General features: G+C 34.7%; 1 protein-coding gene across 3 annotated transcripts in view; it reads right to left on the bottom strand.

The window, feature by feature from the left end:
* Positions 1-27,596, bottom strand: part of ADAMTS6 (ADAM metallopeptidase with thrombospondin type 1 motif 6) — a 146,197-nt gene that overhangs the window by 39,285 nt on the left and 79,316 nt on the right. For all 3 annotated transcript variants that reach the window (XM_070743273.1, XM_070743275.1, XM_070743274.1), the window contains exons 9-12: positions 26,654-26,759; positions 20,543-20,689; positions 18,510-18,651; positions 3,718-3,825 (exon numbers count right to left, since the gene is read on the bottom strand). In XM_070743273.1, coding sequence (XP_070599374.1) covers positions 3,718-3,825; positions 18,510-18,651; positions 20,543-20,689; positions 26,654-26,759 — 503 coding nt within the window. The remainder of the gene's footprint in view (positions 1-3,717; positions 3,826-18,509; positions 18,652-20,542; positions 20,690-26,653; positions 26,760-27,596) is intronic.

The raw sequence follows: 27,596 nt of genomic DNA, 5'->3' as shown, positions 1-27,596 counted from the left end.
TTAAATCTCAAGGAGAAATGTAAACTTCTGCATTTTTGTAGGAAAAATGTAAGTCACAAATATAGGATGAGATAAGCTAAGTTTGGCAGTAATTCACATGAAATGATCTGGGTTTCCTTTTTAATCACAAGTTAAAAATGAGCTAGTACTATTATGCAACCAGTAAAAAGGCAAGTGCCATCTGGGGGTGGGGGGGCCTTAATAAAAGAGAACAGATTTCAGATCATAAGAAATTATGGTTCTGCTCTAGACTAACCTCACAGACTACATTTGGAATAGTGTGTCCATCATGATCTATTAAACAACTAATTTTATGAAAAGAGGAGTTGAATTTAATCTGACATAATTTGCTCATGACAAATTTATGTTTGTTCTTGTTAACTGTTGCTTTCCTATCCAAGTGCTTATAAATATGCTGCTTAATTAGGGACTTGTTCAGGGACTTGGCTCAACTGACTGGTTTTACTTTTCTAAGCTGTTGTCCTTCTCTTTTTTGAAGGTAGGGATAATGCTTGTTTTACTTCAATCCTCTGAGATTTTACCAGTTTGCCAGGAATTTTCAAAGATTACTCTTGGGGATTTACAATAATCTCCATTAGTTTCTTCAGTAACCTATTCATTCAAATTAGCTAAGTAATCTTTTACCTTTTCCTTGTCTATCCTGAGCTGCAGCTCTTCCTTCCATTAGGGGCACAATGATGGCCAGCTAAGGCTTCCTTTCTCTTCTGAGAGAAAACAGATGTAGAATATAAGTTAAGACATTCTGCCTTACTGCCATCACTGTTACTAGTTCACTCTTGCTACTGTATAGACTTTCTCCCTTTTCTTTTATTCCTGACATATCTGAAAAGTGTTTTTGATTTTCTGGGCATTTCTCACAAGCCTCAGCTCTCTCCTCATTAAGTTTTCTATCACAATCTACAATTCTGGCAACTGCTTTGTATCATTTTTCTGGCTATACTGCTTGCTTCAATATACAGTATATCCATCCCTGTTTCCTATTATCATTTTAGAAAGTTTTGTGCATATTTCATTGTTCTCTTTAAATATACTCCATTTTTTTTCCTTTTAGTAGGAATTGTTTGGAGTGTACCATCACTATCTTGCTTTGTTCTTCTGAATCCAAATACATATCTGCTCCCCTATATATTATGGATAACAAGGTCACTTTGTCCCAAGGCTCAAGACACTCTCACTTTTTCAACCATTTCCCCTCAGTCAATAAGCATTAGGTTATTTCTTCTATCTTCAGAAGAAATTTCAAATGAAATTGTCAACAATATTTTCAAAGTTTTCTCACAGTGTCATTAATTCCCATGTACATCTTTAGAAAGTATGGGTAAGTGGAGAATAACATACTAGCTGCGTTGTCATCCCACGTCTGTATATTGTAATCTCAAACTGTCTGAGCAAGGAATCTCATGTCACAGCATATTTTTCTCAAAGTGGTTCTTGGTTTATTTGATCCACTAGGGCCCATATATTTTCCATCTTGTTCAATGAAATCAGAATTGGTGGGGCATGCTCAGGTAGCCATGAACTGTTTCCAAGAGCAGTAGCTGAATATCAGTAGTTGAATTCCAATATTATCAAACACCTTTGGAACTTGCTTCTTTGGGCTACATAGTGTACTTCCAGCAGTTTTGGTTTTTTTTAAATGTTTTCTGGAATTTTTCTTCTCTGCCTTTCCTGAGGAGTTTTGCATCTCCTGTCCAAGAATTTATCACTTTCCATGATGTATTTCAATTAAAAATCAATTAAGACCTTTTACTTTCTCCTCTAGTAAGGACATGAATTCGTACTTCCAGAATATGTCATTATGGGATTTCTTCAAGCAGAAAATACCGTGTACATCATCACTGGCTTTCCTTTCCTTTTAGTGTTGAATGGTAATTGGCAATTCCTTGCATAATTCCACATAAAAATCCCCAATTTGCTAATTCAGGGATCTTCCTCTCTGGGAACTAGTTTCCTTATATGTCTTCAACTAGGTCTGCAGCAAATGATTTCCAACATACACAGCTAGCAGCAGCAATTGTAGAGCAAAAGGAAGATGTAGGCAATGGAGCCTCATATGTCCATCAAGTTCATCTTCCTTGCTCAACAAAGTAGTCTCTATTTTCTTCGTTCTTCATTTTCTTCTTCCCCTTCCCCTCTTTCATTTGTTTTGAAATCCTACCCAAACTCTCCAGTTTTTTCTGCTTTTATATTCATTCAGTGACTTAAAGGACATTATCTTCTTTATCATGGTAGGAAATAATTATTTTTATTTAAATAACTATATAGTTAATCTGAAAGAACAATAGCATCTTTGAAACTAGACTCCTTTAAAAAATTTGAAAAGGTATTTTAATATTTTTACAAAGTTCCAGGATTGCACTTACACACATACATTTCCTAAAGTCTAGGCATGACAAAATGCTAGCATCTTCCTTTCACTCGAGTGTTACATTATTATATAACACAGAAACAACATAAAGTCAGGATTGTCTTCCTCAGCTTTTCATTTGAACATCTACCACAAGTTAATCATATGACAATAGAATATATAAATTCCTTCACAAAATCCTCATATGAGAGTGAATAACATTTCTTCATATAATAGGTAAGATTAAGATTATATCACGTATAGGTATTCTGTTTTTTACTTCATCTGAATTGAACATGCAAAGAAAACTTTTTAATGAATAGATGCCATTACACATATTTGTTCAACAAGAGACCAACATAATCTGCATACTAAGAACACTTCCATCTTTGTAGAAGTTTAACATTCTACTCTTTTGAATGAATGGATGTTTACACAAATGATTCAAAGGAAACTGAGTGCTGAGTGCTTGCACTTCTGCAAATATGTGGAGTGCAAATATTAAGTAACAATTCTGGATTGTCTAAGATTTTCCTCATATTATTTAGAAACAAATATTCCAACCTATCCAAACCTGCCAACATTCCCTCTGTCTACTCTGAGTCTGCGGATAGGGGCGGCATACAAATCTAATAAATTATTATTATTATTATTATTATTATTATTATTATTATTATTATTATTCAGAAAAAATAAGCAACACTTAAAAACCTTGAGGCATTTTAAAAAATTTAGAGAAAAACTGCAAAATTGTGGCAGTCAAATTTATAACAAGATGTATTGCTGTTAAGAAGTACAATCAACTGACAAAAACAGAAATGCATGTTCATGCCTCACTACTACCAGAGGTAGTTGAAACTTGTACGTGCACAATTAAAAGAAGCACAGTATTATTACAAAAGGCTAGCAGACACTGCATTTTAAAACATCATTTTGATACCTTCCTCTGCATACAATTTTATTCATTTTCTTCAATAAATTTAGAAAGAATTTGAGGACTTTTAAGGTTCTGTTAGAGAAAAATGTGACATTTGTGTGTCGTGGATGTTATACAAGGGAGAGAAATTGTTCTGGGCCATTTCATTTGAATTACTTAATTTTTTTCCACAGCAACGCACATATTGAAAGATCACATAATGAAACCATACCAAATAAATAAGAAACTGTTTAAGATACAGTATATACAGTATAAGTGAATTAAAATGAACATTCCATTTTGTTGATGCTCTGTTTAAGCTTATCATTTGTTACATAACATTTAATAATCCTCATTCTGTGGATAATTATTAGTATTCCTCCATCTGAAATTTTCCGTGCCCTGAAGAAAATTAAGAGACATTTAAACTTACCCCCTTTTCAATGCTCCCAGTTTGGCAAAGAGTACCCTCAGCTGCTGGAATACTGTTGGTAACACAGCGATTACTTTTGCTGAGACACCAAAGCTCTCTACACACTTCCTGGGAAAGAAGGCAGAAGCAAGTTGTTCAGAATAACTGAATAATAATGCTCCTTAAAATATACTTGTGTTGAAAGTCCAAGATAGTGTTCTAGATGCATATAAAAAAGAAAAGAAAAACAAATTAAAATGAATTTTAGAATATTTATTGGAATGGAATAACTCACATTAAAAAGAAGTTATATGTTTCTGAATTCTCACAAAGTAAAATTGTGGAATCATTCCCCATAAACCTAATTAGTAGTACTGTACATTTCTTTTTAGCCATATGCAGAAAATCTATCAAAGAATAATCTCACAGAGTAAATGTCTCATTGAATATCTCATTCATTCCAGATCAAGAAAAATTAATTGCCAATGAGATTGAATATTGCCTATCAGACAATAACTTAATTCGTTATACCATATTAGATGTAAAAACCCCAAGCAATTTCTTAGCCAGGTAAAGCTAAAGGTGAGATTCAAATCAATCTTATTTGACTGAATAGGGATTATTTTTAGCCTCACAAAATGAAGATCATTTTTTCATTCTGCTGGATACAAGTCTTCTTAATTCATCATCCCTAAGTAAAACTCAGCTCTGCATAAAGAAGTGAAGTAATCCACATAACAGTTTTGAAGACAGGAAAGCATTCTGCAAGATTTCTATCTGGTCAGAATCATTCTTACTGACCATTTCCTGCAGATTTCCCCAACAAATTTACTAATTTACAAACAAAACAAATTTACTTCAGAATCTTGGTGCATTAGTAAATCAGAAAAAAAGCCACATTATATTGTGCAGATGCATTATTTATTATTTCACTTTCAGCAATAAAAGTTTTGGATAAACTTTTTAGTATAATGAGTGAAACTGGAATAGCAACTCACTTCAATCCTAATTTATTCACACAGAATTGAGAGAATCAAAAGGTATCTAGCAATATACAACATCAAGGGTTCCTAACTAGAGTTACCATGTTACAATTATTTGCAGCTTCTCCCAAGGTGGCACCTCCTCTAGGATGGTATAAAGTGGTGGTAACAACTTCTGGGATAGTACCATTTAACTATTGTATAGGAAGACCACCCAGGAGATTGTCTGCCTCTTCTTGCCCAGAGTAATCTCCAGAAAAGATAAAACAAAAGAAGGGGAGGCTTGGGTGAGAAGTAGTCCCTTAGTCTCCGGGGAACCTGTAGGGTTAGGCATAGGTCCAAAGATTCCAAAAGAATGTGAAGAGGGGGAAGGTGAGGAGGGCTGTTACAGAATCCCTGCAGTTAGCCATAAATGCTGGTGGATTGCCAAATGCCTGGATTTTGTTCATGTGACCACAGGGTGCTGCAGTGGACATAACTTCAAATACAGGTCATAATACCATTCGTTCAGTGCCACTGTAATTTTGAACAGTCACTGTTCAAAATGTTCACTTCTCACTGTAAATTAAGTACAACCGAATATATTTTTCAGCTTGCTTAGTATCATATTCAGTATGATGCTCTGGATTTATTTAAAACATTCCACAGAATATTTTAAATGAATCTATTCATTTTATTTAGTGCAAATTCAGTGCAAATAAAAGCTGTAATAATGATTAATGAAAGCATACTCTACCGTATAATTTGTGTCATTAAAAGGAAAATGGAGGTGTTATTATGTCCTGACTGTCAAGCTAGTAACATCACTGATATCACTTTTTGATAAGGTGACTGAGGTGCAATGTATCCTTAGCACTCATAATTGAAATATATATGGTAACTTACCGTATAATATACATTTGCTAATAATTATTATGCCAATGTTGTATGGCCTTATGCGTATGACTATTAATTTGCAGCAAGTGATAAATTAGTGCAGCACATCAACTAACAGCACAATATAATTCAGGTTGTTAAATCTTGTATTCCCTACCAATGTACTCAATTCAAAGGGCCACACTGTAGTCAAGGCAAGTGAGGTTCAAAGGATAAAGTAGAAATATGGTCAGTCTGAAACAACAGATTAAGGATTCCAGCAGTCATATGCAATACAGTTTCACGCTCATGAGGCTTTAATATAAAGCTTTTTTCCTGCATTAATAGCATTTGAATGACGTCTTAAATGGATATGATCTTAGCTTTTGACCAAGCATAGACAGTGTCTTATCAGCCCTAATTATTGAGACTGACACATATTATTTATGACCTAATTCTGTTTACCCTTCGAGATTCTCCTTGCAGATAGTGGAGTCTTCATTTTCTGTGTTCTTGCCTCCTATCTGAACTCAATTATGTTTTTATAGGGTAGATGGTTCAGTATCACTTTCAAAGTCAGAATTTGTGGGAATTGGGAATGAAGTAATACTATTTGAATAAGCCTTTCAATGGTGTCAAGATTCGGTCCATTTCTATCAACAGTGATCATGGAGGCATTTGTTGATTCAATTTTAAACTAATATAGAAATCCTTTCCCCCCCCCCCATTTTTTGACAGAATAGGCTAAATCATAGAAACATAGAAACAATGAAAATTGACGTCAGAAAAAGACCTCATGGTCCATCTAGTCTGTCCTTACACTATTTCCTGTATTTTATCTTAGGAGGGATACATGTTTATCCTAGGCATGTTTTAAATTCAGTTACTGTGGATTTAGCAACCACATCTGCTGGAAGTTTTTCCAAGCATCAACAAATCATTAAATAATATTCAAAAATTGGTCTTATATTGGATATTTAAATTATCACTATAGAAATGTTATAATATTTTACGAATATGACATGGATAACCTGAAAAATAAGAATTGTACATAACACACACTGGAGGTGCTAAGAATTGCAGAAAATTATTTTGGTTTTTGAATAATGTCAGAAACAAGATAACTTCTGGCAAACCATCCATCCATCTATGTTTCTGCTGATGCACTCAAAATATTTTCTACATCATTAAATAATCTGGTGCATCAGAAAAGAAAGAGATAATTGGGAAACATACTCAATTTATTAACATTTTTGCTGCTCTTGCAGATATTAGACAATATATTTCCTTGTTGCTAATTAGGCAGCCTAATCAAGGCATTTTATGTAGACTAGACATCATGTGTCACTAAGTTCTTTTTCAATACTCAATAATATTTATGCATAGGATAACAGCTGAATATTATGCATGCTTATTCATATGACAATAGTTATTTAAAAACAATAGCTAATTGGATATAAATATGTATAAAATAAGTTTAATTATTTTATAACCATTTGATGTAGAGGTTATTGTTATGGTATCAGACTAGAAACCAGGGGACCATTCTAGTCCCACCTTAGGCACAAAGCCGGCTGGGTGAACCTAAGGCCAGTCATTTTCTCTCAATTTTAGGAAGGAGGCAATGGAAAACCATTTCTGAAACTTCATGCGAAGGAAACTCTATGGATTGATCCATGCAGTCTCTGCAATCAAACAAGATTAAACAGAAAAAAATCCAATTTATATCTACTGTTCCAAAACAAAAATTTCTCAGTTTTCTGTCTCATCTATACAGTAAAATGGATGAGATTTTACCCTGCATGGGACAGAATGGAGCTGATCCGGCTTTATCTAAATCATTCAGATTTCCCCAAACTTGCAAGTTGGATAGCGCAGACTGAATCTTTTCACCTAAAGCCTTCAGTTCTCATTTATTTCCAACTTGCCACTTGCAGTCGTTTGCATTTACAAATCGGTCTGTGAACACGCCTAATAACTACAATTGAGGAAATTCACTATGTTCTAAATTAATGTTTCCTGTTTCTTTATGACTGCAAAATCAGAAGTCATAATAAATAAAAGCTATAAAAAGAAATATTTCTGAATTTCTGATTGAACTAGAATTTCTGTTAAAAAAAGCTAATACTATTTGGTATAAAAATATCAAGAACTATGGTACCTGTTCAACTACGCAATACCAAGTACAATAAGCAAGATTGGTTAACTTACTATATTAAAATAGTGTTTGCTCATAAAAGCATCCATGTAACTTGTAAGACTTTAATTGTCAAATGTTAGCATCCAATCATATTTCTTGCATTGTCTGAAATGTATTTGATTAAAAAGACCTGTAATTACACATATTTCATTATTCCAGTTAGCAATCTGGGGCTGTGGATACCAAAATATGAATTTGTGGAAATAGAATTCAGTTAAAGTAATTACTTTCAGATTCAAATCAGGATGGTGGTTCTTGTAAAATAGAAGAGAGAGAGAAGTTTAATAATCTGCTCGGGAAGTCAATCAGATTTTAAAACATCAGGATTTTTTAACTACTCTAGTAGATTAGATTTTGTATTGATTTAGTTTGCACATAAGAACAATGATTACATTATATTGTTATATTAAATAAAGAGGGACTTTATTTAAGGACACAAGAAAAGAGAATTCTTGCTAAGAGATAGTTTAGCTTTAAAATCCAAATACCCTAAAAATTCAATTCAATTGAAAATCAATATTAAATATTAATTTATTCCATTTTGATATCTGATTTGAGAAAAACAAAAAGCTTAAAACGTATATTTACATTTCACAGATACAAATAAACATTAAAATAGCTATTATTAGATGCAACTTTTAATATATGTATTTTGGGTTTCCTTTAATTGGTAAGAGAAATACAGAATAGTCAATTATTTTATTGCATTGTATGCAATAATAAATAAAGCATAACTTGTATTTATTGTACCTATTGCAATAATTTTAACAATTAAATTGCTAACCTTACACACATGTAAGATACAATTCTAGATACTGTAATTTCAAGTGGTTATTAAGTAACCAGTCATAAATCAAGGACTCTGTAGAATAGGAAGTTTGCCTGCAAATTATTTATACAATTTGTATTGTAACACATGCTTACATTAACAATAAATTATTTATTAAATTTGTACCTCAATTTTATATTTTCATTTACTGATATACTATATAGATTTCTTCCAAAGCAAGATTTAAAAGGATACTTTTGTGTTGACTTTGCCACAGACATATAGCATTGTATTATTAAAGTCATAACATTCTTGAATAGTTCTTTCTCACTTCCTATTCCAGATATTTTTTTAAATAATGCATTTGCTTGTTAAGTTATAAAATCATTCAGTTCTAAAACATTTGGAAGCATGAAGATGAATTTAAGAATTACGTACTTTTTTATCTGAGTGTTTCCTTGGCCTATTCTCACCATCTCCCAAGGTCATTCCCATATATCCATGATGGCGAACCTAGGGCATGCATGCCACAGGTGGCACACAGAGCCTTAGGTGCCGGCACATGAGTCCTTGCCATAGTTCAGCTCCAGTGTGCATGTGTGTACCAGCCAGATGATTTTTGGCTCTGGGAGGAGTTTTTGGTCTCCAGAGGACCTCTGGAGGCGGGAAGGACATTTTTGCTCTTCCCAGGCTTCAGGGAATCTTTTGGGGCCTGGAGAGGGCAACAGATGGGTCTACTGGGCCCACCACAAGTCAGAAGCAGAGCACACATGCGCAGGAGGGTGGGGTGCATGTGAGGGATTGAATTATGGATGTGGGCACACATGCGCACTCAATAGCGCACGTGTATGCATTTTTAGCACCCAAAGAAAAGAAGGTTTGCCATCACTGCCATATACCATAATGCAATAATTTTAAAAAAAAACTTTTACATTTGTACTGTGACATTTTGAACATGTTGGAGATGGTAAAGTAGGACACAAATTAAAATAATAAAGAAGTAAAAAAAAAGTTTTAAAAATCCTGCCTAATGTGCAATTTAAAAATATTATCTTCTATATTTTATATTCTGAGAATAAAGAGTTTTTTTTGAAAAAGCTGAATAAATCTATTAAAAATTGTGGATTAGTAAAAAAAAACACAAATATCCAAATATTCTTTGAAAAATCTCTTCAGAGTGAGTTGGGTTCCATTTCTGTAAGCCTTGTTAGAATTTCAGATAACAAAACTAATATTTTTCTAGGATATTTTTTGTGCCAACCAAGGGCTATTCTAACACTAATGGAATTATCAGTTAGTCATTTATAAATATGATAAATTTTTGTTTTACATCATTGTAAAACTTAGTTGACAAACTCTTGGTTATGACTAAGTTCATTGCTCAGTACACATTGTAAGAATATTATAGAAAAATTAACTGGAAGTTAAGATGTAAGTCAGAATTCATTAAATGGTACAAAGGTATATATATATATATTCTTTAACATGTGAAACCAATATTCACTAGGCTATTTTCATTTTATGACAATATTAACAATTATATGCACATTTTTAAGGAAAAGACAAGTTTAGAGATGTTTAAATAATCATTGTGATTTTGTTTGTCTTTATGAATTTGTATTATTTCCTAAATTTAATACCCTAAATATGATTACATATTATTGTATCAATAACAATTCAATAGGGCTTCATTTAATAATCTACTATGAAAATAATCTGAGTAGCCCGGAAAGATAAGACCAATGGAAATGATCAAGAAAGCTTAGATTTTCAAATTAAAAATTTGATTCACTACTGCCATTCTAAGTTATTTTATTCTTTGTTATTTCCAATGTCTAGCAGAAATTCTCTGTCTTCAAATAGATTTTAATCCTATTTTCTGAATAATTTAGTTAAAAATTGTTGTCCTGAAGAAAGCAAAGTTTGAAACCTAGAAAATCAGCTCAAAATCAGAACCTGCATTTGTGCATGTAAAAACAAACATTTCTCTGAGAAATATGGGCAATTGTAATCAAAACATAAACTGAAGTTGTAGCCTTTCACAAGATCAAGACAAGATAGATCACAACCTGTAACGGTGTATCTTAGGGCTCCATGACTTCAGTTTGGAATTCGGAAGCTTGTATTTGCAGTAAATTAAAGAAAGCTGAACCCATCTAGAGAAAAAAAACAGCAAATCAAATTATCTTCTTTTTGCTTTTATATTAAATATTGTGGAGCCTCTTTCCATAAGTCATGCAGAATTTTTCAAGTAGGTATATTATATAATCTCTAAAGTTCCTGCATAATAAAAGTAATATAAAAAGACCACTCCATTTATTATTTGTATGATGAACAACATGCTGTATTATTTCCCATATATAAATCTTAGTATAAGCTAAAAAGATGTACACTGTTTATTCACAATATTAAGAAAATAAGAAGAGAAATAAATGATAAAAACATAATATCATTGGAAAACTATTGCAGTTTACTTTTAAAATATCTTAAAATATTCCTTCAGAATATGCAATTTTTTAATATGCTGCACCCTTTGATGAGCATTTGTTAAAACAGAGCATTAGAAAATACTTGGATATTATATTTCCAATTCAGAGCTGCAAAAATATCCAGCTAGTATTTTACCACCCTCGGTTGTTCCATGCTGTTAATTGTGTTTTATATAGATGAGGGTGAATATTAAAAATATATGAACCTCAGTTAGATTCAGATAAGCACCCAAAAATCACAAATCTTAATGCTCCATTTTTTTTATAAATGCTCATTATGAAGCGATGCAGCATGTTATCAATTCAGACATGCTGAAGGTTTTATAGTATCTAATTTAAAATTCCAACTATAAAGTAAATCATATTCTCATCTTATTTTCCTATATATTGGGTGCTTATCTGAACCTTGGCAAATCTTTGAATCACTCAGCTTTTCTTTCTAGGCCCTGACTTATTACAACCTTCATCAACGGTCAACTAGCATCTGAGACAGCCTGCATTATAAGCAACCAATCTTGCTATTGTAATCCAATCATTAACAAGACTCTTTTTCAGACTCAAATATCTATGCAGTGTATCAGTAGACCTGATTAGTCCTTTTAAAAATAGCTAAGACAGAAGCAGTAGTGTAGATTGAAGTTCTTTAGTGCAGTCCTAAAGCTCAGAGATAGGAAATAAAAGATAAGTAGGAAAAACTACCAGGTATCATCAAAGAGAAGTCAAGATGTAATTTTAATTAATACAATAATTTTGGTAGAAATAGACTTCAAAATGGATCTATAATTGTTTGACTATGTAGAACTGACAACAACTTTCCCAAGGAATTGAAAGCAGTACCCTGAAGCAAACAATGCAAAAATCTAGGTTCTCAATATCACTTATAGGTGAAGAAGCAAAGGAAACCTAAAGAAGGTATGTGACAATTTGTTCAGAGAGTGTGGCCGCAACTTTATTGATTACAGCTAAAATGAACTGTTGGTGCAGCACCCAAATATCTGCATGATCAATTTCCCTGTTGATTGGGTAACTGCTACTGGCCAAAGCCAATGATCACTAGAGCAGCAATGCAACATAAATTTCTCAGATGCTCATTTGTCATTATCAGTGGAAAGAATATGTCTTTTATGTTTCCTGTATTGTCTAGAATCATTTGACCCTTAGACCCCTGCTAGAAATCCCTATTCCAGAATTATAAAATCTTCATAATTCTTTATCACCATCGAAAATCTGGGCCAATATCCCAGATATCAGCATTGATTTCATCAAAGGAAATAATTTCACCATCAATTATGTTCCTTTAAAAGGTACCAAGAAAGCTATAAGGAGAGTTACTAAAAATACCTCATTCCTTGTTCTATTTATGAAATTGGTGCAGTAGTAGATTGAATACAACCCTGTGTTTTATTTTGGAGTACATCCCTGTCTATCTACTAGAGTTTGTCAATGCAAAATTAATAATGTTCTCAGTACATTTAGCCACTGAGCAAGAAATATTGGCCAATGATAGCATACTTGAACATCTTCAACTTTAGATGACCTTTTGCCCATTGAATTAGAAGTCTATAAAGCTGTCGTGTTCTAGATTTCTGTGTGATTGTTTCTCCTTTTCTAAATATGTGATACATGTAAGGCCTTATAAGAAAACTAAAATCCGGAAGCCAGGAATGCTTCTATCAGTTCTAGTATAGAGAAATATGGAAATAGTCTTTGAAGAAAAGATATAGCAGTCATTACAAAAACATCAGCTTACCCATAGAAGGAAATAGGAAGTGAGAAAGAAATTTAGGTCTAACCTATCGTGATTCTCTTGGGTATACTGTATAAGGAAAGGAGAGGGAAACTCTTCTCAGTTTTTCAATAATAGTTCAATAATAAAGTAAACTACAGTAGTTCCTGTGAAGCCTGGTCCCTCACTTGGTCTATCTCAAGTGGTTGACAAGTATTTAGCAGTTTTCACAATATTTGTACTCATGTTAATTATGTAGAAAAAAATGCTTTCAGGGCTAGCAAGCATCTCCATTAATAAGCTTCATAATTTCCCTTGCTTAGATAGCACTATTGTATTGATCTGGAAATTACAAACACTAACAAACATATATAAAATTCCTGACATTATAGATAGTTACAGGATTAACTGTATTTCTGATTCTACTACAAGTATATATATGTGTGTGTGTGAGTGTTTGTGAAAAATATATCTGGAACTAAGGATAATATATAGAGGTACACATTACAACTTGCCAATCGTCTATGAAAAGTACTAAAATAATTGCGAAAATAGAAATACCCAAACACTATGGTCAACTTTAGTACTAATTGTAAAGAGTTTTACAGATAGTCAAAAGTAGTATAAGACGTCAACCATATGCATAAAGTATTTAGTTCTAAAAATACATTTCACATCTCAGATTTAAGTCTATAATTGTAATTCTGTGTCAACCTGAAAAATGATGTTGCTTAAGCAACACTTGGTGCAAAGTCAGGGCAAAGTACATCTCATTTAAAATGCAGCAGAATGCTTGTATGAAATCTGGAGTAATTATTTCATTTTGTTTTTGAAGTGTACATGCACAAGCCTAATGAATAAAATGATACAGTTATTTTTATCTTTTTGCTGCATTAATTGCATCCTTAAGATAATATCATTCCAGTCTGTATTTTTACAAGAAATTTATAATCAGTAAATAGTAGTTGTAACAGCAGTGCTAAAAGTACTGGTTGCTTCTAAAATCACCAAATCCTGCATTACTATAGAGGGTAATCCAACAAAGGGAAAAAAGAAAGAAATAGTTGAACATTAATTATGTTACAGGTAAATTACTTTATTTATTAAACTATTCTTCCTGGGGGGGGGGATCAAACTACGTGGTGGCTAAAAGGCAAAAATAAAGTGTTTATGTAATCAATCAACTGTTCTCCATGATGTTTTCATAAATAAAAGTAAGATCTATACAGCAATTTACAAGTAAAGACATTCTAGTTACTCTCAGAGATTATGCCTAAATAACACAATCCCTGGCAAGTTATATGATAAAGTGTTTTTATTTTTAGATTACTGAAATAATTAAGTTTGTGGTTTATTTGGTTAAATTCATAATTCTTTTATTTAAGAGCTCATGTGCTTGTAGAAATCATTTTGAATAATTAAAATAGAAGCTAAAGTAATAACAATAAGAAAAAAGAAGTAGAGGGTAAATATTAAGTTTAAACGTTCATAAACAAATTCTAGTAACCCAAAATTGTTTATTTATTTTTAATTGCATCAGATGGATAATAAATATTTTGTCTGAAACTGAAAAACAATGAAGCTGAAGCTGGGAATGCCTTCTCAAGGAAGATTGCATAGTTGAGAAGATAATGCCAGTATCTGTTATTCATATAAGCAATATTTCAGATGGGGATAATGACATTTAAACGGGCCAATTAATCTGTGGCCTTAATTTGTGGGAAGGAAGAGACAGTTTCGTATATCTTGATACCAAGTTATTTATATGTTAACATATACAATTTGCATTGGGCATATAAATAAACAAACACCTACTAAATCCTTTCAAGTTGATTTATATTATGAGGGAGCTGTTCAGGTGCAAATTCTAGCCATTGTGTTTTGTGCTGAAACTTCCCAATTCATTTTTTTTAAAAAAAACAATGTAATATCATTTCAAAATAATGAATAATGTCAAAATATGAAGAACTCCAGGAACTGACCACTAATCTCCATTCTAAGTACTGTATTGCTTCTATGTTTCAGACAGTTGGAAAGAAAACCTTGACTAGAAAGGTAGAAAACAATATCTGAAGAAAAAAGGCATTGGTCCTTGCCACTTTTTTCTGCAAAAAAGAATATAATTTTTTTTAATCCAAATATAAGGAAACTATAAATCTCTTGGAAGAAAGTATCAACTGCAAATATCCAATCAAGACACTATTCTTTGAGTTATTTCTATACCAACAACAGTTAAGAATTATCTTTTTAATCTCTTATTAGTTTAAAATTAATGAAGAAAAGAAGGTGGTATAGAATTCAGAGTGCAATACTTCACAGTGTCAATCTAGAACCTAGGAAATTTAGTTTAGATCACACATTATGCTTATTACTGTGTAATCTTCAACTATGAATTTTAAAATCTTACCTATCTGATAAAATTATTGCAAAGATAAAACCAGACAAATACACTATATGAGAAGCTGATAAAAAGTCTATTTAAAAATATATTTACACGGCTCATTTTCCTTTCTCTTTTAATAAAGTTATTATGTTTTTAAATTTAACAAGTTTCTATACTTCATACATCTTTGCTCATTTACCAATTATTTACATGTCTATTCTTTACATATTATTACATTCAAGTTTAAGAATATTTCATATGTAATAGTTACACCTCTTTTCATTCAAATCCATGTGTTTCTTTTTTTGGCCTTTCCATGTTATCTTCAGGGGATTATGGTCTGCCCATATGTTTGGATTGAACTCTACTATATCTACCATTTTATTTCGTTATTTATTGGTCCATATAATATCTATTCTCGAAAAGAAGCTGATAAAAAGTCTATTTAAAAATATATTTACACGGCTCATTTTCCTTTCTCTTTTAATAAAGTTATTATGTTTTTAAATTTAACAAGTTTCTATACTTCATACATCTTTGCTCATTTACCGCTGCCGCCGAACGCGGAATTTAGCGTTCAGAGACAGCTGCGAAGCAGCGCGCGTGTTTTAAAACGTGGCAGCCGGCCTGGGGGGCTCGGGGGGAAGCCCCCGAGCCCCCCAGGCCGGCTGCAACCTTTTAAAACACGCGCGCCGCTTTGCGGCTCTCTGCTGAATCCGAACGCGGAAGTTAGCGTTCCGGATTCAGCAGAGAGCTGCGAAGCAGCGCGCGTGTTTTAAAACGTCACAGCCGGCCTGGGGGGCTCGGGGGCTTCCCCCCGAGCCCCCCAGGCCGGCTGTCACGTTTTAAAACACGCGCGCTGCTTCGCAGCTGTCTGCTGAATCCGAACGCGGAAGTTAGCGTTCCGGATTCAGCAGAGAGCTGCGAAGCGGCGCGCGTGTTTTAAAAGGTTGCAGCCGGCCTGGGGGGCTCGGGGGCTTCCCCCCGAGCCCCCCAGGCCGGCTGCAACCTTTTAAAACACGCGGGATACGAGCGCCAAGGAGCTGTCTCCTGAAGCCGAAAGCGGAAGTTAGTGTTCGGCTTCAGGAGACAGCTCCTTGGCGCTCGTATCCCGAATGTGAGCTCGGGAGGCGAACAAAAATGTCGCTCCCCTCCCAGCTCTTATCTCGAGTAGCTCGTAAGTAGAGCTGCTCGTATGTCGAGGTTCCACTGTAAAGGATAAAGATAGTGTTATAAATAAAGTTAATAGTTTATGTTGAAGAAATATTCTATATATATATCCACTAATCTCCATTTGTAATAAGACAGTCCATTTGATACTTATATTTGGCAACTCTGTTTAAGCCTTTTTTACCTTTTCAAACTTCCAATAATCTTCTTTGTATACTTTCTGAGTCACCACTGCCTCTAATCACTCCAGTTCAGTGTTTTTTCTCCTTTCCCATTACAAAAGGGTCCTTCTGGTGTTTTCACTTTCAATCTTACTCTCTAAGTCAAATGTTTCTTCTTATGCTGATCTCCTCGGTCTAATTCTTTTATTTGCTCCCCCTTTGGCAAAATCTTCTAATTATTTTCCCCCATCCACAATTTTCCTCTAAGTTTTACTTTCTTGGCAAATTTCTTTTAAGTAATTCTGGCTCATGTCTTTCAATCGCCACTTAGTCTCTTGGCAGAGCTTTAATCCCTTTGCCCAAATCTTTGGGATTTGATCAATTTATTAATTCCAAATCACTGCCATTTGATACTTATAGTTTGGCAACTCTTCCTTATCGAAGTCCACAGTAATGGGAATGAGCACATTCAATTTTATGCTTCCCAAAGCTGGAGTGGTTGTTGCAGCCTCGTATGTGCCATGTCAGAATGATATGACAGATTGCATTTGTGTTGGTTTAAAGAGGGTTTGTGCAAGCTGGAAGTTGCTTTCTACCCCACTGTCCCCCAGTCTTCCCCTCCGTTTCACATGGTCCTCCAAACAAAGCACACCTTGAAAGGGTCCCCAGGCATGAAAAACCAGAAGTAAAAAGATGAAGTTCTCTTTTCTCCTCTGCAACGCCTCGACATTGCCACCAAATGAGCATCCACTGCTCATTTTTCAATGTCAAGAATACCTCATGTTGATGCTTCATAAATACCTCATGTAAAATTTCATGTAATGAAGGCAAAAGGTGCAGACCTTTCTACTATATCTAAAACAGAGTAGCTAAGTGAAAAGAGTTTATGAAAGTATGTAGACATCAAGAGAAGAAAAAGAGAAACAGAAGCAGAAGAAAGAAGAAACTTAAACAGAAACAATAAAGGCTTTTTGTTGAAAAAAAATCAAAAGCTAACAGTTAGCCAGCCAACCACAAAAAACTTTAAAATCCATTGCTATATGAATTGCCAAAATTCATCCCAAGAATAATATTGTACTTATCACCCTAGGGATATTAAAAATGAATTCCTTTTGTACTGTGGTTCTAAAAGAAGTGATTATTGCAAATGATTAGGTAAATTATTATATGTAGTTTTTAGACCTGACAAAACACTATCATTCAAAAATATTTTATTTAAAAACTATATAAAATAATATGTAACTTGGCAACAAATCTAAAAATACCATTTCAATACAATTTTCATATTTAAACCCTACTGGTGACAGAATCATTGTAAGTGATGCTTTAGCTTATAAAAACCACTAAATGCTATTTCAAGCTGTTCTGAAGTATTAGTAAAATAACTAAAAGTTTATTTTGTATTAATGATTATTTTATAACCTAACTGTATTTGGAAGTTGGTTTTTAATGCATGTGGAAGGCACACAGAATTTTTGAATGGCATGTTCAAAATAAATAAACTAAACAATTATTTTATTAATGAATGAAATGTATAGAATACATTCACAACCCACTCAATTATAACAACTGTAATAATGAATTTAATAAACTCATTATTATAGTGTTTAACAGTAATAAGGGTAATCACAGTCACTAATAATAATGCCACTACGGAAAGAAAAAAGTATAATATATATAAAACATAATTAAAACTGTTTACTGTACAAAATTGTTTCATATTAAAGAAAGTTGTATCCTGAGGTTTGTATTTAAACATTGTCATTAAACCTTGTCATTAGCAGCATTTCTACAGGTAACTGAGTGTTCCGAGTTAGCTAAAATTCTAAGATCATCCAACTGATTTTGAGGAAAAATGCTCAGTTCAAACATTTAGGTATAGAATATATACAAACAACTCAAGCAAAAGATGCAGCATAAAAAACTGATGTTCCTTATTTGAAACAATAATACAATCAAATTACTAGTAGAAAACTACATTAACAATTGTATGTTAATAAACTTTTACGTGAGGATGAAATATATATAAGAGACTATTTGGGACAGTTGATATAGTATAAGGATTTAGAGCTCTTACCCCGTATTTACACTGCCGTGATGTAGCTCCATATTGGAAGCGACACTGTTCATCAGCATCATACACCTGACCTGGGGCCACCACAGGATAAAGAAAATCACGCTTGGGAGGTTCATTATCAAGGCAAGTACCACGACCTGAACTGTTCAACATTAAAAAATCCAGGAATACTATTATTTAGTTAAAAGGTGAAAGATCTATACGACCTGAAGACAAATCAAAGCCCTAGCCACATTTACAGCTATGCAAATACATGTGTATTATAGAAAGTAGATATGATTTCCTATTATGGATTGTCAATTCATAACATTTCATAACTCATTTTCAAAATATTCATTAAAAAGCTATTTTGTGTACCCCTCAAAATATCACCATTATCTGTCAATGATTAGTAGTTCAAAGGATGCCTATGTAGATTCTCAGTCATCCGGTCATGGTTGTTCCAAAGGTGATTTTTCAAGATGGAAATGGACTTCCCAGTTTTTCTTTGAAAATGTTTCACTTCTCATCCAAGAAAATTCAGCTCTGACTAGATGGTAAGGAGTTGAAGGATTTATACTCCTTGCAGACAATTGGTCATTTGCATTCCTTTAGCGAGTCATTAAGGTCACCTGGAGGTTTAAATGTGTTATCAAAGTCACTTGAGTGGTGCAAAGGTGTGTGGAGCTTTTTTGGAATTGTTAAAAGGACTTGTAGATGGGAAATAAGATGATGTCATATCCCTCCTTTCTGTTGAGATGATGGCCAATGAGGTAGAAGAGGGATAACCCAGGAGACTACATGAAGTAGCGATGGAAAGCAGGCCTACCACCACATAAAATGGCCACCACAGGCAGCCTGTTGTGGCTTCTCTTTAAAATGGTTGCCAGAGATAGGGTGAGCTAGAAAATGGCTGCCGAAAAGTTTTTGTTCCTTTCAGCTGTCAGTGAGCCATGATAACACCTGTTGAAGGCTCCTGCCAAAAATGGCCACCAGATCTTCGATGAGGCAGAAAATGGCCACTGGAAGTTTTTCATGCCCCTTTGGGCTGTTAGCAATTTGCAACAAGTGCAGGCAACCGGGTATGGTAACTGGATTATTGCCTGGGGAATCAGTGGGCCCAAAGGGTCCTAAGGCAGCAGACAAGGAAACTTTGGCAATCTGATCCATCACAGAAGTGAAAAACGCTGATCACGGCATCGGCCCAGTTGCAGATGAATCCCTCACGATTTCAGCAAACGGGCAATTGCTTGGTCAGTGGTCAGGTCGCTTTGGCTGAAGATGCGACCTTGCTAGTCAGGCCAACCAAGTTTTATTGTTCACGACTGCCTTTTTACAGTGCTGACAGATGTCCCTGCGGCTCGTTTGAATGGGAAGGGGGAACGCAAGAACTCCCTGGACCACTATCTCTGCCTGATAACGCAGCTGAAGCCCCTATTCAACTGTCAGTGAAGGAGTCAGAAAGGCGGGGGGAACCAGATCCCCCACTGGCAGAGCCGAGGACCAGGCCCCATATGGCTCCATGCCACCAGCGACACAGGCAGGCACAGACATGAAACAGCTGATAATCTAGGTAAAGTGCCGTCAGTTGTTCGATGTTAAAAGCTGACTCAATGTTGAAAGAAAACTCGCAGTTGAAGAAATATAGCTGAGTGTGAAATTCAGGGTGAGATGACATCACATCTTGTCCTCTCTGAGGACTGAGTAGTAAGTGGGGATTCCAGGCAAGGTGTAAATAAGAGAACAATGACATGCAAGACCTGAAGGTAGAGTTCTTGATTATTATGGGCAGCACTGTTAGTATTAACACTTAATATGTTCATCCTAAATGATATCTTGTAGTGATTCCTGTTTTCTACTCCATTTGATTTCCCAATTTTGTACAGTTAAACAGTATGAGCAAATCTGACAGAACTGATCATCCACTCTGCATACTTTTCCAGATTGGAGCTTATGACTACATATTCTCTAGCATTATTATTCACAATAGCAAGGTATAAATATGGGTGAACACACTCCCCCCCAATTTATAATTGCTTTGAGAAAATACTTACTCTAAAAAACTGGTGATATAATCCCTACTGCAGGTTGACCATGAGAAAGGGTTGGTGTTTGCTGTAATGTGAGCTGCCATAAGTTTTGCTGCTTCATGACCTTTGGTCCCACAAGAATTTCCAATTCCATCATGGTTCATACCAAAACTATCAGAAAAAATAAGGAGGAAAGAGAAATTATTTTTTATATGAAATAGCAAATGAAACAATACAATTATAAAATTTCATATCAACTGAATACTGAAAAATGTTCTGAGAGAATGTGGTAAATAAAGGGCTATATGTAACTTACATAAGACATAGCACAAAATTATTAGCATGTCTGTATCGTTCATTTCACTGTACAAATTTCACTATATTTACAGTATAATCCTATCTGATTTAGTGCCAGCAAATATTACCATTTTAGAACCTTCACATGGCAAATCAAGATGTATAAAGTAATTAAAAGATGATTAAAAAAAACCCCTAGTTAATATTTCATATTAATTTAAAGAATATATATCATTTGAAATTATTCAAATGTGCCTTTCTATTTTTTAATATAGAAAAATAGTCTTTCTACTAAAAAAAGGTAATAGGAAAATAATCGTTGATTCTAACAAAAATCTGAGTATCTATTTTTTACTGCTATTTGCTGCATGAAGGGCAATTTTTCTTTTTCAAGATTGCTTTCCCAGACATAACAGTCCCAAATGCATATTGGCTTCCAAAACACTTGACTGTAACTTTTTTAAATAAAATCTAAACTGGCAGTGTATTGAATGTCATATGTATCATTTGATCTCTTCTTTTGTTTCAGATTCACCGAAGTAAATTGGACTACAGCAATATAAGTAACTCAAGAATGTCTTCCTTTTACAATTTGTCATCTTGTTCTAATATTTGAGCTACTTTAACACAGTCATTAATCATCATGTTACCAATATTTCTGCTAGATGTTATTCCACTCTCAAGTGTTATTAAAAATTGGCTGAATTTAAACTTCATAGAAAACAATGGTTTTGTAACAGAAACCATAGTTAAATCCTTTGCATTGGATGCGGAAAGAACACACACACAACAGAGCTGGGTGTTAATGGGTCTCATTACTAAGGGAAGGAGGGTGCCATGTCCCTTCCCTTGCTCTCCGCCACACCACATGATATGTAGGAAGGCTCATCCCCCAGTTCCACTTTAGAAGACCTGAGTAAATGAGCCCCAACGCACCCCCTATCCATCACTCAGGCCTTACATGCCTGGAGCTTCTGGGCAGGGGCAGTCCACCACCTTCCAAAAGGTGCCCTAAAGGAGAACACACAGCTGGTGCTAGCACCCCTTTCCACCCCTACCTACCACCCCAATGACTAAAGGGATTTTAAGCCAGATTGCAGCCAAATCAACCTAAGGTGGCTGAAAAACAAACCCCCTAACTAATCCTGTCCCCCAATCTGTGTGGAGTAGGCGAAAAAACGGCTGCGCCATGAAGTGCTGCAGCCATAAAAAATTCCTACTCATCCCCAAACAGCAACCAGTAGTCACACTAACACAAGGGGAGGGAGGGAAGGTGCCAACGAAGAGAAGTCAGAAAGGAAAGAGCCAAGGGAAAGCAGGCCCTTTTATCCAGGCCTGGGCCCACCCGCTTCGACCTATTGGGCCTGTGCGGCCCCGCACGGCATACTAGGTGATCCCCATCAGCCTCTGGGATCATCTAGCCACATGGAACACCGGAAACAGCCATTACCAGTCATGTGGGAACTGGGGAAGACTACCAGGAAATCCCTTTGATCCTCAGGATCGCCCAGCATTGGAAGAAGACGGGACGTTCCTTCCGGCCCCAATGCAACAGCCGGCCAGCATTCGAACCGCTGACTGGTATTTCTTTCTACCATGTTTTTTTGCTGAACATGTGAAACACCAGAAAGCAAATGGGAGTATGACTTTTCTAATTTTCCTTGTCAGCTTTTACTTACATTTCCCATAATGTTTTTTGCCCAAAAGCTATGGGCCATTAGTATGCTGAGGATACAAAATCTAGTGGTCTCTGTATTCTAATGTAAAGTCCTATTCTGTGGTTTAAGTAAAGTTTGATCTGGATGAATCTTCCTCCCTCAGGACTATATACTTTGGAATTGGAAGAGTACTTTCCACCAGCTATCACGGCATTTACAGATAACAGCTGTGGCAAAGAGCATATTTCAACTATTATGGCTAGGATACTTTGAGCCTTCCTGGACTGGTCAGAATTAGTGGCAAATCTTTATGTCTTGATCATAGTCTTCTTTGATACTACACTGTGCTTTATGCACTTTGATCATGTATATAAATTGTAATCAGTGAAAAATGCAGCAGAAGACTGCTGACTAATATAAGACAATACTTATATTAAAATTATAAATATTAAATACATCATAAATATATTAAAGGTATTAAAATACTTATATTAAACATTTAATATCTGCACTGGCTAGCAATTGCTTAATGGTCACAGTTAAAAGGATTGGTGCTAGTCTTATGATTCTAAATGACTTAAAGACTAATTCCGTGGTACTGTATCTTCATTTATGAAAATGCTCTAGAATTTAGAGTAACAGGATTGTCCATTCTGTTTAGAAGCTTTATCATCATATATATGAGAATGTAATGAGTAATGAGATATTCTCCCTAAAGAGTTATATTTGGCTCTTAGATAAGTAATAGAAAGTATATATTTCACTAAGTTTTAATTGTTGGTTATTTTAATTTTAATTTTGTGTAAATTATCTAGAATGTTGGAACAATTAGAAGATGGGACATAAATAAAGATTCTCCATGTATCTTTATCATTAAATACTTTTTCCAGGCATAAAATACATATATATTGAAAATATTACAATATGGAAAGGAGGAAAAAGAGACTACCATGCATCTGTGCTATATTATCTGATTGGAAATAATTCCAAACAATTGGTCATTTTCATACTGCTATAATTCCCATCTTTTCTATTTTCCTTCTCTTGGTTTGCTGTTGTTGCTCCCTTAGAATAATATATTAATTCCCACCTTCAACATATCTGAAACTGGAATAAGTATTCTGCTCTGTAATGATGCATGGGAAATGTGCACAATAAAGATTTCCACTTTCCCTCATTCCCATTCTCTCTGTATCGTTCCATGTACCTATGCATATTTATTGTTTTTTAGCACCAATTTATGTTCCCTTCTGTCAGAACTGAAAAGATGTAGAATTGGAATTGAACTTTGTTTTTAATACAGTGATACCACGTCTTTTGAACTTAATTGGTTCCGGGACAAGGTTCGTAAGGTGAAAAGTTCGTAAGATGAAACAATGTTTCTCATAGGAATCAATGGAAAAGCGATTAATGCATGCAAGCCCAAAATTCAGAAACCTGGAAGCCAGGACACCACCACCGAAGGAGGCTTGAGCATCCCGGTCCTCCCCGCCCCTTCGTCTTGCCTGTCACTCAGGGCGAAACACTGGGGGAGGGTCAAGCCGGCCCTCCTGCCCCCCCCAGCCAAAAACGCAAAGCTGGGCCACTGCTGAAGGAGGCTTGAGCCTCCCGGTCTTCCCCGACCCTTCTTCCTGTCTGTCAGCCTGGGCCGGCAGAACCTGCCTCCGAAGCCCCCTAGCCTGTCGAGAGGCAAAGCGCTGGGGGGGGGTGTCAGGCTGGGCAAAGGGGCTTGGGAGGCAGGTTCTGCTGGCCCAGGCTGAAGACAGGAAGAAGGGGAGGACCAGGAGGCTCAAACGTCCTGTGGCGGTGGCCCGGCTTTGCGTTTTTGGCTGGGGGGGCAGCAGGGCAAAGAAATCTTAAACTCCAGGTTTGTATCTCAAAAGGTTTGTATGATGAGGGGTTCGTAAGATAAGGTATCACTGTACCAGATATCCCAGTCTTGCTTTGCTCTTTCTGAGATGAATTATCAGCAGAGGAGAAACTATTAAAGAAATACTGTTTTAATTCATTATACTTCTTTATCCTAGTCCTGCATTTGTTCTTCTGACATTCTAAGGAATCTTTATACTGCATATCAAATTACTTGTAATACATAAAAACCTAAAATAAAATGCATAACAAATCTAGCATATAATTCCTGGAAGCAGTTTGCAACAACTATTCTGTTTAGTTTCATCATATAAAAGATAGTAACATATTCCCAAAAGTATCTAGATTTGTAAAAAGAAGAAAAGAAAGATATGATAGAAATTTATTACTTTTATCAAAATAGTGAGTTAAGAGAAATAGATACAGATTTCTAATATATTGAAATCACAGAAAAAAGAACTGAGTACTCTAGATTAATGATGACAAACCTTTTTTTCTTCAGGTGCCGAAAGAGCGTGGGCGTGCACTATCATACATGTGTGAGTGCCCACACCCATAATTCAATGCCTGGGGAGGGCGAAAACAGCTTCCCCTGTCCCCTGGAGGCCCTCTGAAGGCCAGAAACAGCCTGTTTCTCAACTTCTGGTGGGCCCAGTGGGCTTATGTTTCTCCCTTCACGAGATCCAAAGGCTTCCCTGGTCCTGGGAGAGGGTAAAAACGCCCTCCCCCACCCTCCCAGAGCCTCTGTGCAAGCCAAAAATTAGCTGGCCAGCACATGCATGCATGTTGGAGCTGATCTAGGGCAACAAGTCACGTTTCAGCAGATATGGCTCTGCATGCCACCTGTGGCACCCGTGCCATTGGTTCTCCATCACTGCTCTAGATGAATTGGAAAATTTTAATTGTGTAATTTCTACATGTATAATTAATTCTACTAAATTCAATAACAGTTATTGCTCTCTAAATGTGTATTAAATTGTAACTATAATTTTTCCCTTAGTATCAAATGTAACAATAGAATAGTAAGCTGCTAAGAATGGTTGTAGTGACTTGTTTCTTATTTGAAGAAATAGATCATTATGCCAAGATGACTTCTAAAGTATAAAAAATTAATGTCACAAAATTTGACTTCAGTTTACTTTTCTTTCTAAAACATTAGCTAAAATGTGACTATAATTGCTGATCTAAAAACTGCAAGATTTCTCTTTATTTTATTTTGGGGGTAGTTAGCAAGCTGTATATTTTATGTATGGTAACATACAAATTTCTAAAAAGCCATTGATTCTTAAATAAATGAATGAATGAATGAATGAATGAATGAATAAATAAAGACAAAGATAATGACAAATTGTATGCCGCTCCGAGTCTGCAGAGAGGGGCGGCATACAAATTTAATTAATAATAATAATAATAATAACAACAACAACAACAATAATAATAAATTAACAATTGCACTTGCATTATTTACACTTGGATTCTATTTTGGATTAGATTAGTGTATCACATGGTTAAGGTCACTCTGTTACAGGACACATTTCAACATCCCCTACACATTACTCATTGGTAATATGACTATGCTGGCAAAAGTTTCAAGTGAATTAAAACATCTAATCAGGTTTGTGTAGATCAAGGGTGAATACTATCAAAACTTCGTCTAAGTTCTATTCATTTTGACTACACATATCTGCAATAAATGGAGGGCATCAAAGTTCAAAAACTCCCATGATATTTAGATTAAATTTTAATATAAGTGGTCTATTGTTAACTTTAGTTTTATTCATTTTAGGAGATCCTCGTATTACAACAGTGAGGAACAACAGTGAAAATAGTTGAAAATAATGTGATTAAATCATGTAAATTAAATATGGTTAAAGCACTTTTCAATATGTTTCCAATTGAAGCACTGTATTATAAGCAGTACTACATAATCTGATTCTGAAATGGAAAGGTAAGCAACAATTTTTGAGTTCTGTCTCAAAATATATATCCTGAACTGTACTGTTGTTACAGCATAGTTATACAAGGGTTACATATATAATTAAACTTATATAGTTTACTTATAAACTTATATAGTTTACTTTGTACTATTATAGCAATATACTGCAATAGTAATGTTATGCAAAACTGATGCAACTAGAAGTAATTTTAAAGCAATAATATATATGTGCTGCAGTAATAACTCTTTCAAGATCATATGGTTGATGAAATCAAACAACAACAAAAATAATCAGGATACAGGAAAGGCAGCCACTATAAGAGGGCAAATTAAAATAATTAAACTAAATGTATTAAATTTTAAAAATATACGCACTTGTGACCAATCTCATGGGCTATGGTAAAAGCAGAGCCAAGGCCAATGTCTTCATTAATACTACAGCTCCTTTCAGGCTCACACATTCCAGCAACAGAGGCCAAGCCTGAACAAACAAAAGGAGACACAAAGGGTCATGCCAACGTGTTTCAGTCTTAAAAGCCTTAGTTATAAATGCCTGGATTATTTTTAATAACCTCATGCCTAAAAGCAGCAGTTGGCAAAGGTTGACTTTTTAGTCCTTGCAAAATCACTGGGGGGAACTTCACTTTGCCGGCTAGACATTAATATTTTTTGAACTGCAGTCACTGCTGGAAAATGTCTAGACTAGGGGTTAGATTTATAAATTTTACTTCTGGTAACTTGGGACCACCTAGTAACTTGAGCCAAGAGAGGGAATTCAAGCAAGCATTTTTATTTTAACATTTTTGAGGTTGCAGAAAGCAAAATGTGTTCACATTACTTTTCCAAAAAGAATGGTTTTAAGTTTAGTGGGTTCATAAAACATACAAGTAACATTTTAGCTACCCAAAAATCCCCAAGTGATATATTCTAGAGAAATTTTATTAGAGAAAAATAACCCTCAGTACATCAATTGCAGAGAAAGAAACATTAATTTGTACTCACTATCATGTTTTTCTTTTATTACAGCATGAAATATATGCCTTAAAAAACTAAAATGAATGAAGTTTCAGACATTTACATATGAAGCACTATATATGATATACTTTAATGCAGGACTAATCAATTATCACTACTGATAATGGATCTGTTGCAGCCTTACTGCTATATTTCTCAGTGTACTATATTGCTTATCTGGAAAAAACATCAATGTACACCCCTGAGGATTATATGTATGCTGCAAAAATATTATTACAGAATACTATAAAAAGAATACTTTTAGAATTCAATTGTGTTAGCAAAGAAAAAAGAAGAAATAAAA

Source organism: Erythrolamprus reginae, chromosome 2, assembly GCF_031021105.1.
Source record: "Erythrolamprus reginae isolate rEryReg1 chromosome 2, rEryReg1.hap1, whole genome shotgun sequence".
Taxonomy (NCBI): Eukaryota; Metazoa; Chordata; class Lepidosauria; order Squamata; family Dipsadidae; genus Erythrolamprus; species Erythrolamprus reginae.
The sequence above is the reverse complement of the archived record's forward strand: the minus strand, read 5'-3'. Positions and strand labels throughout refer to the sequence as shown.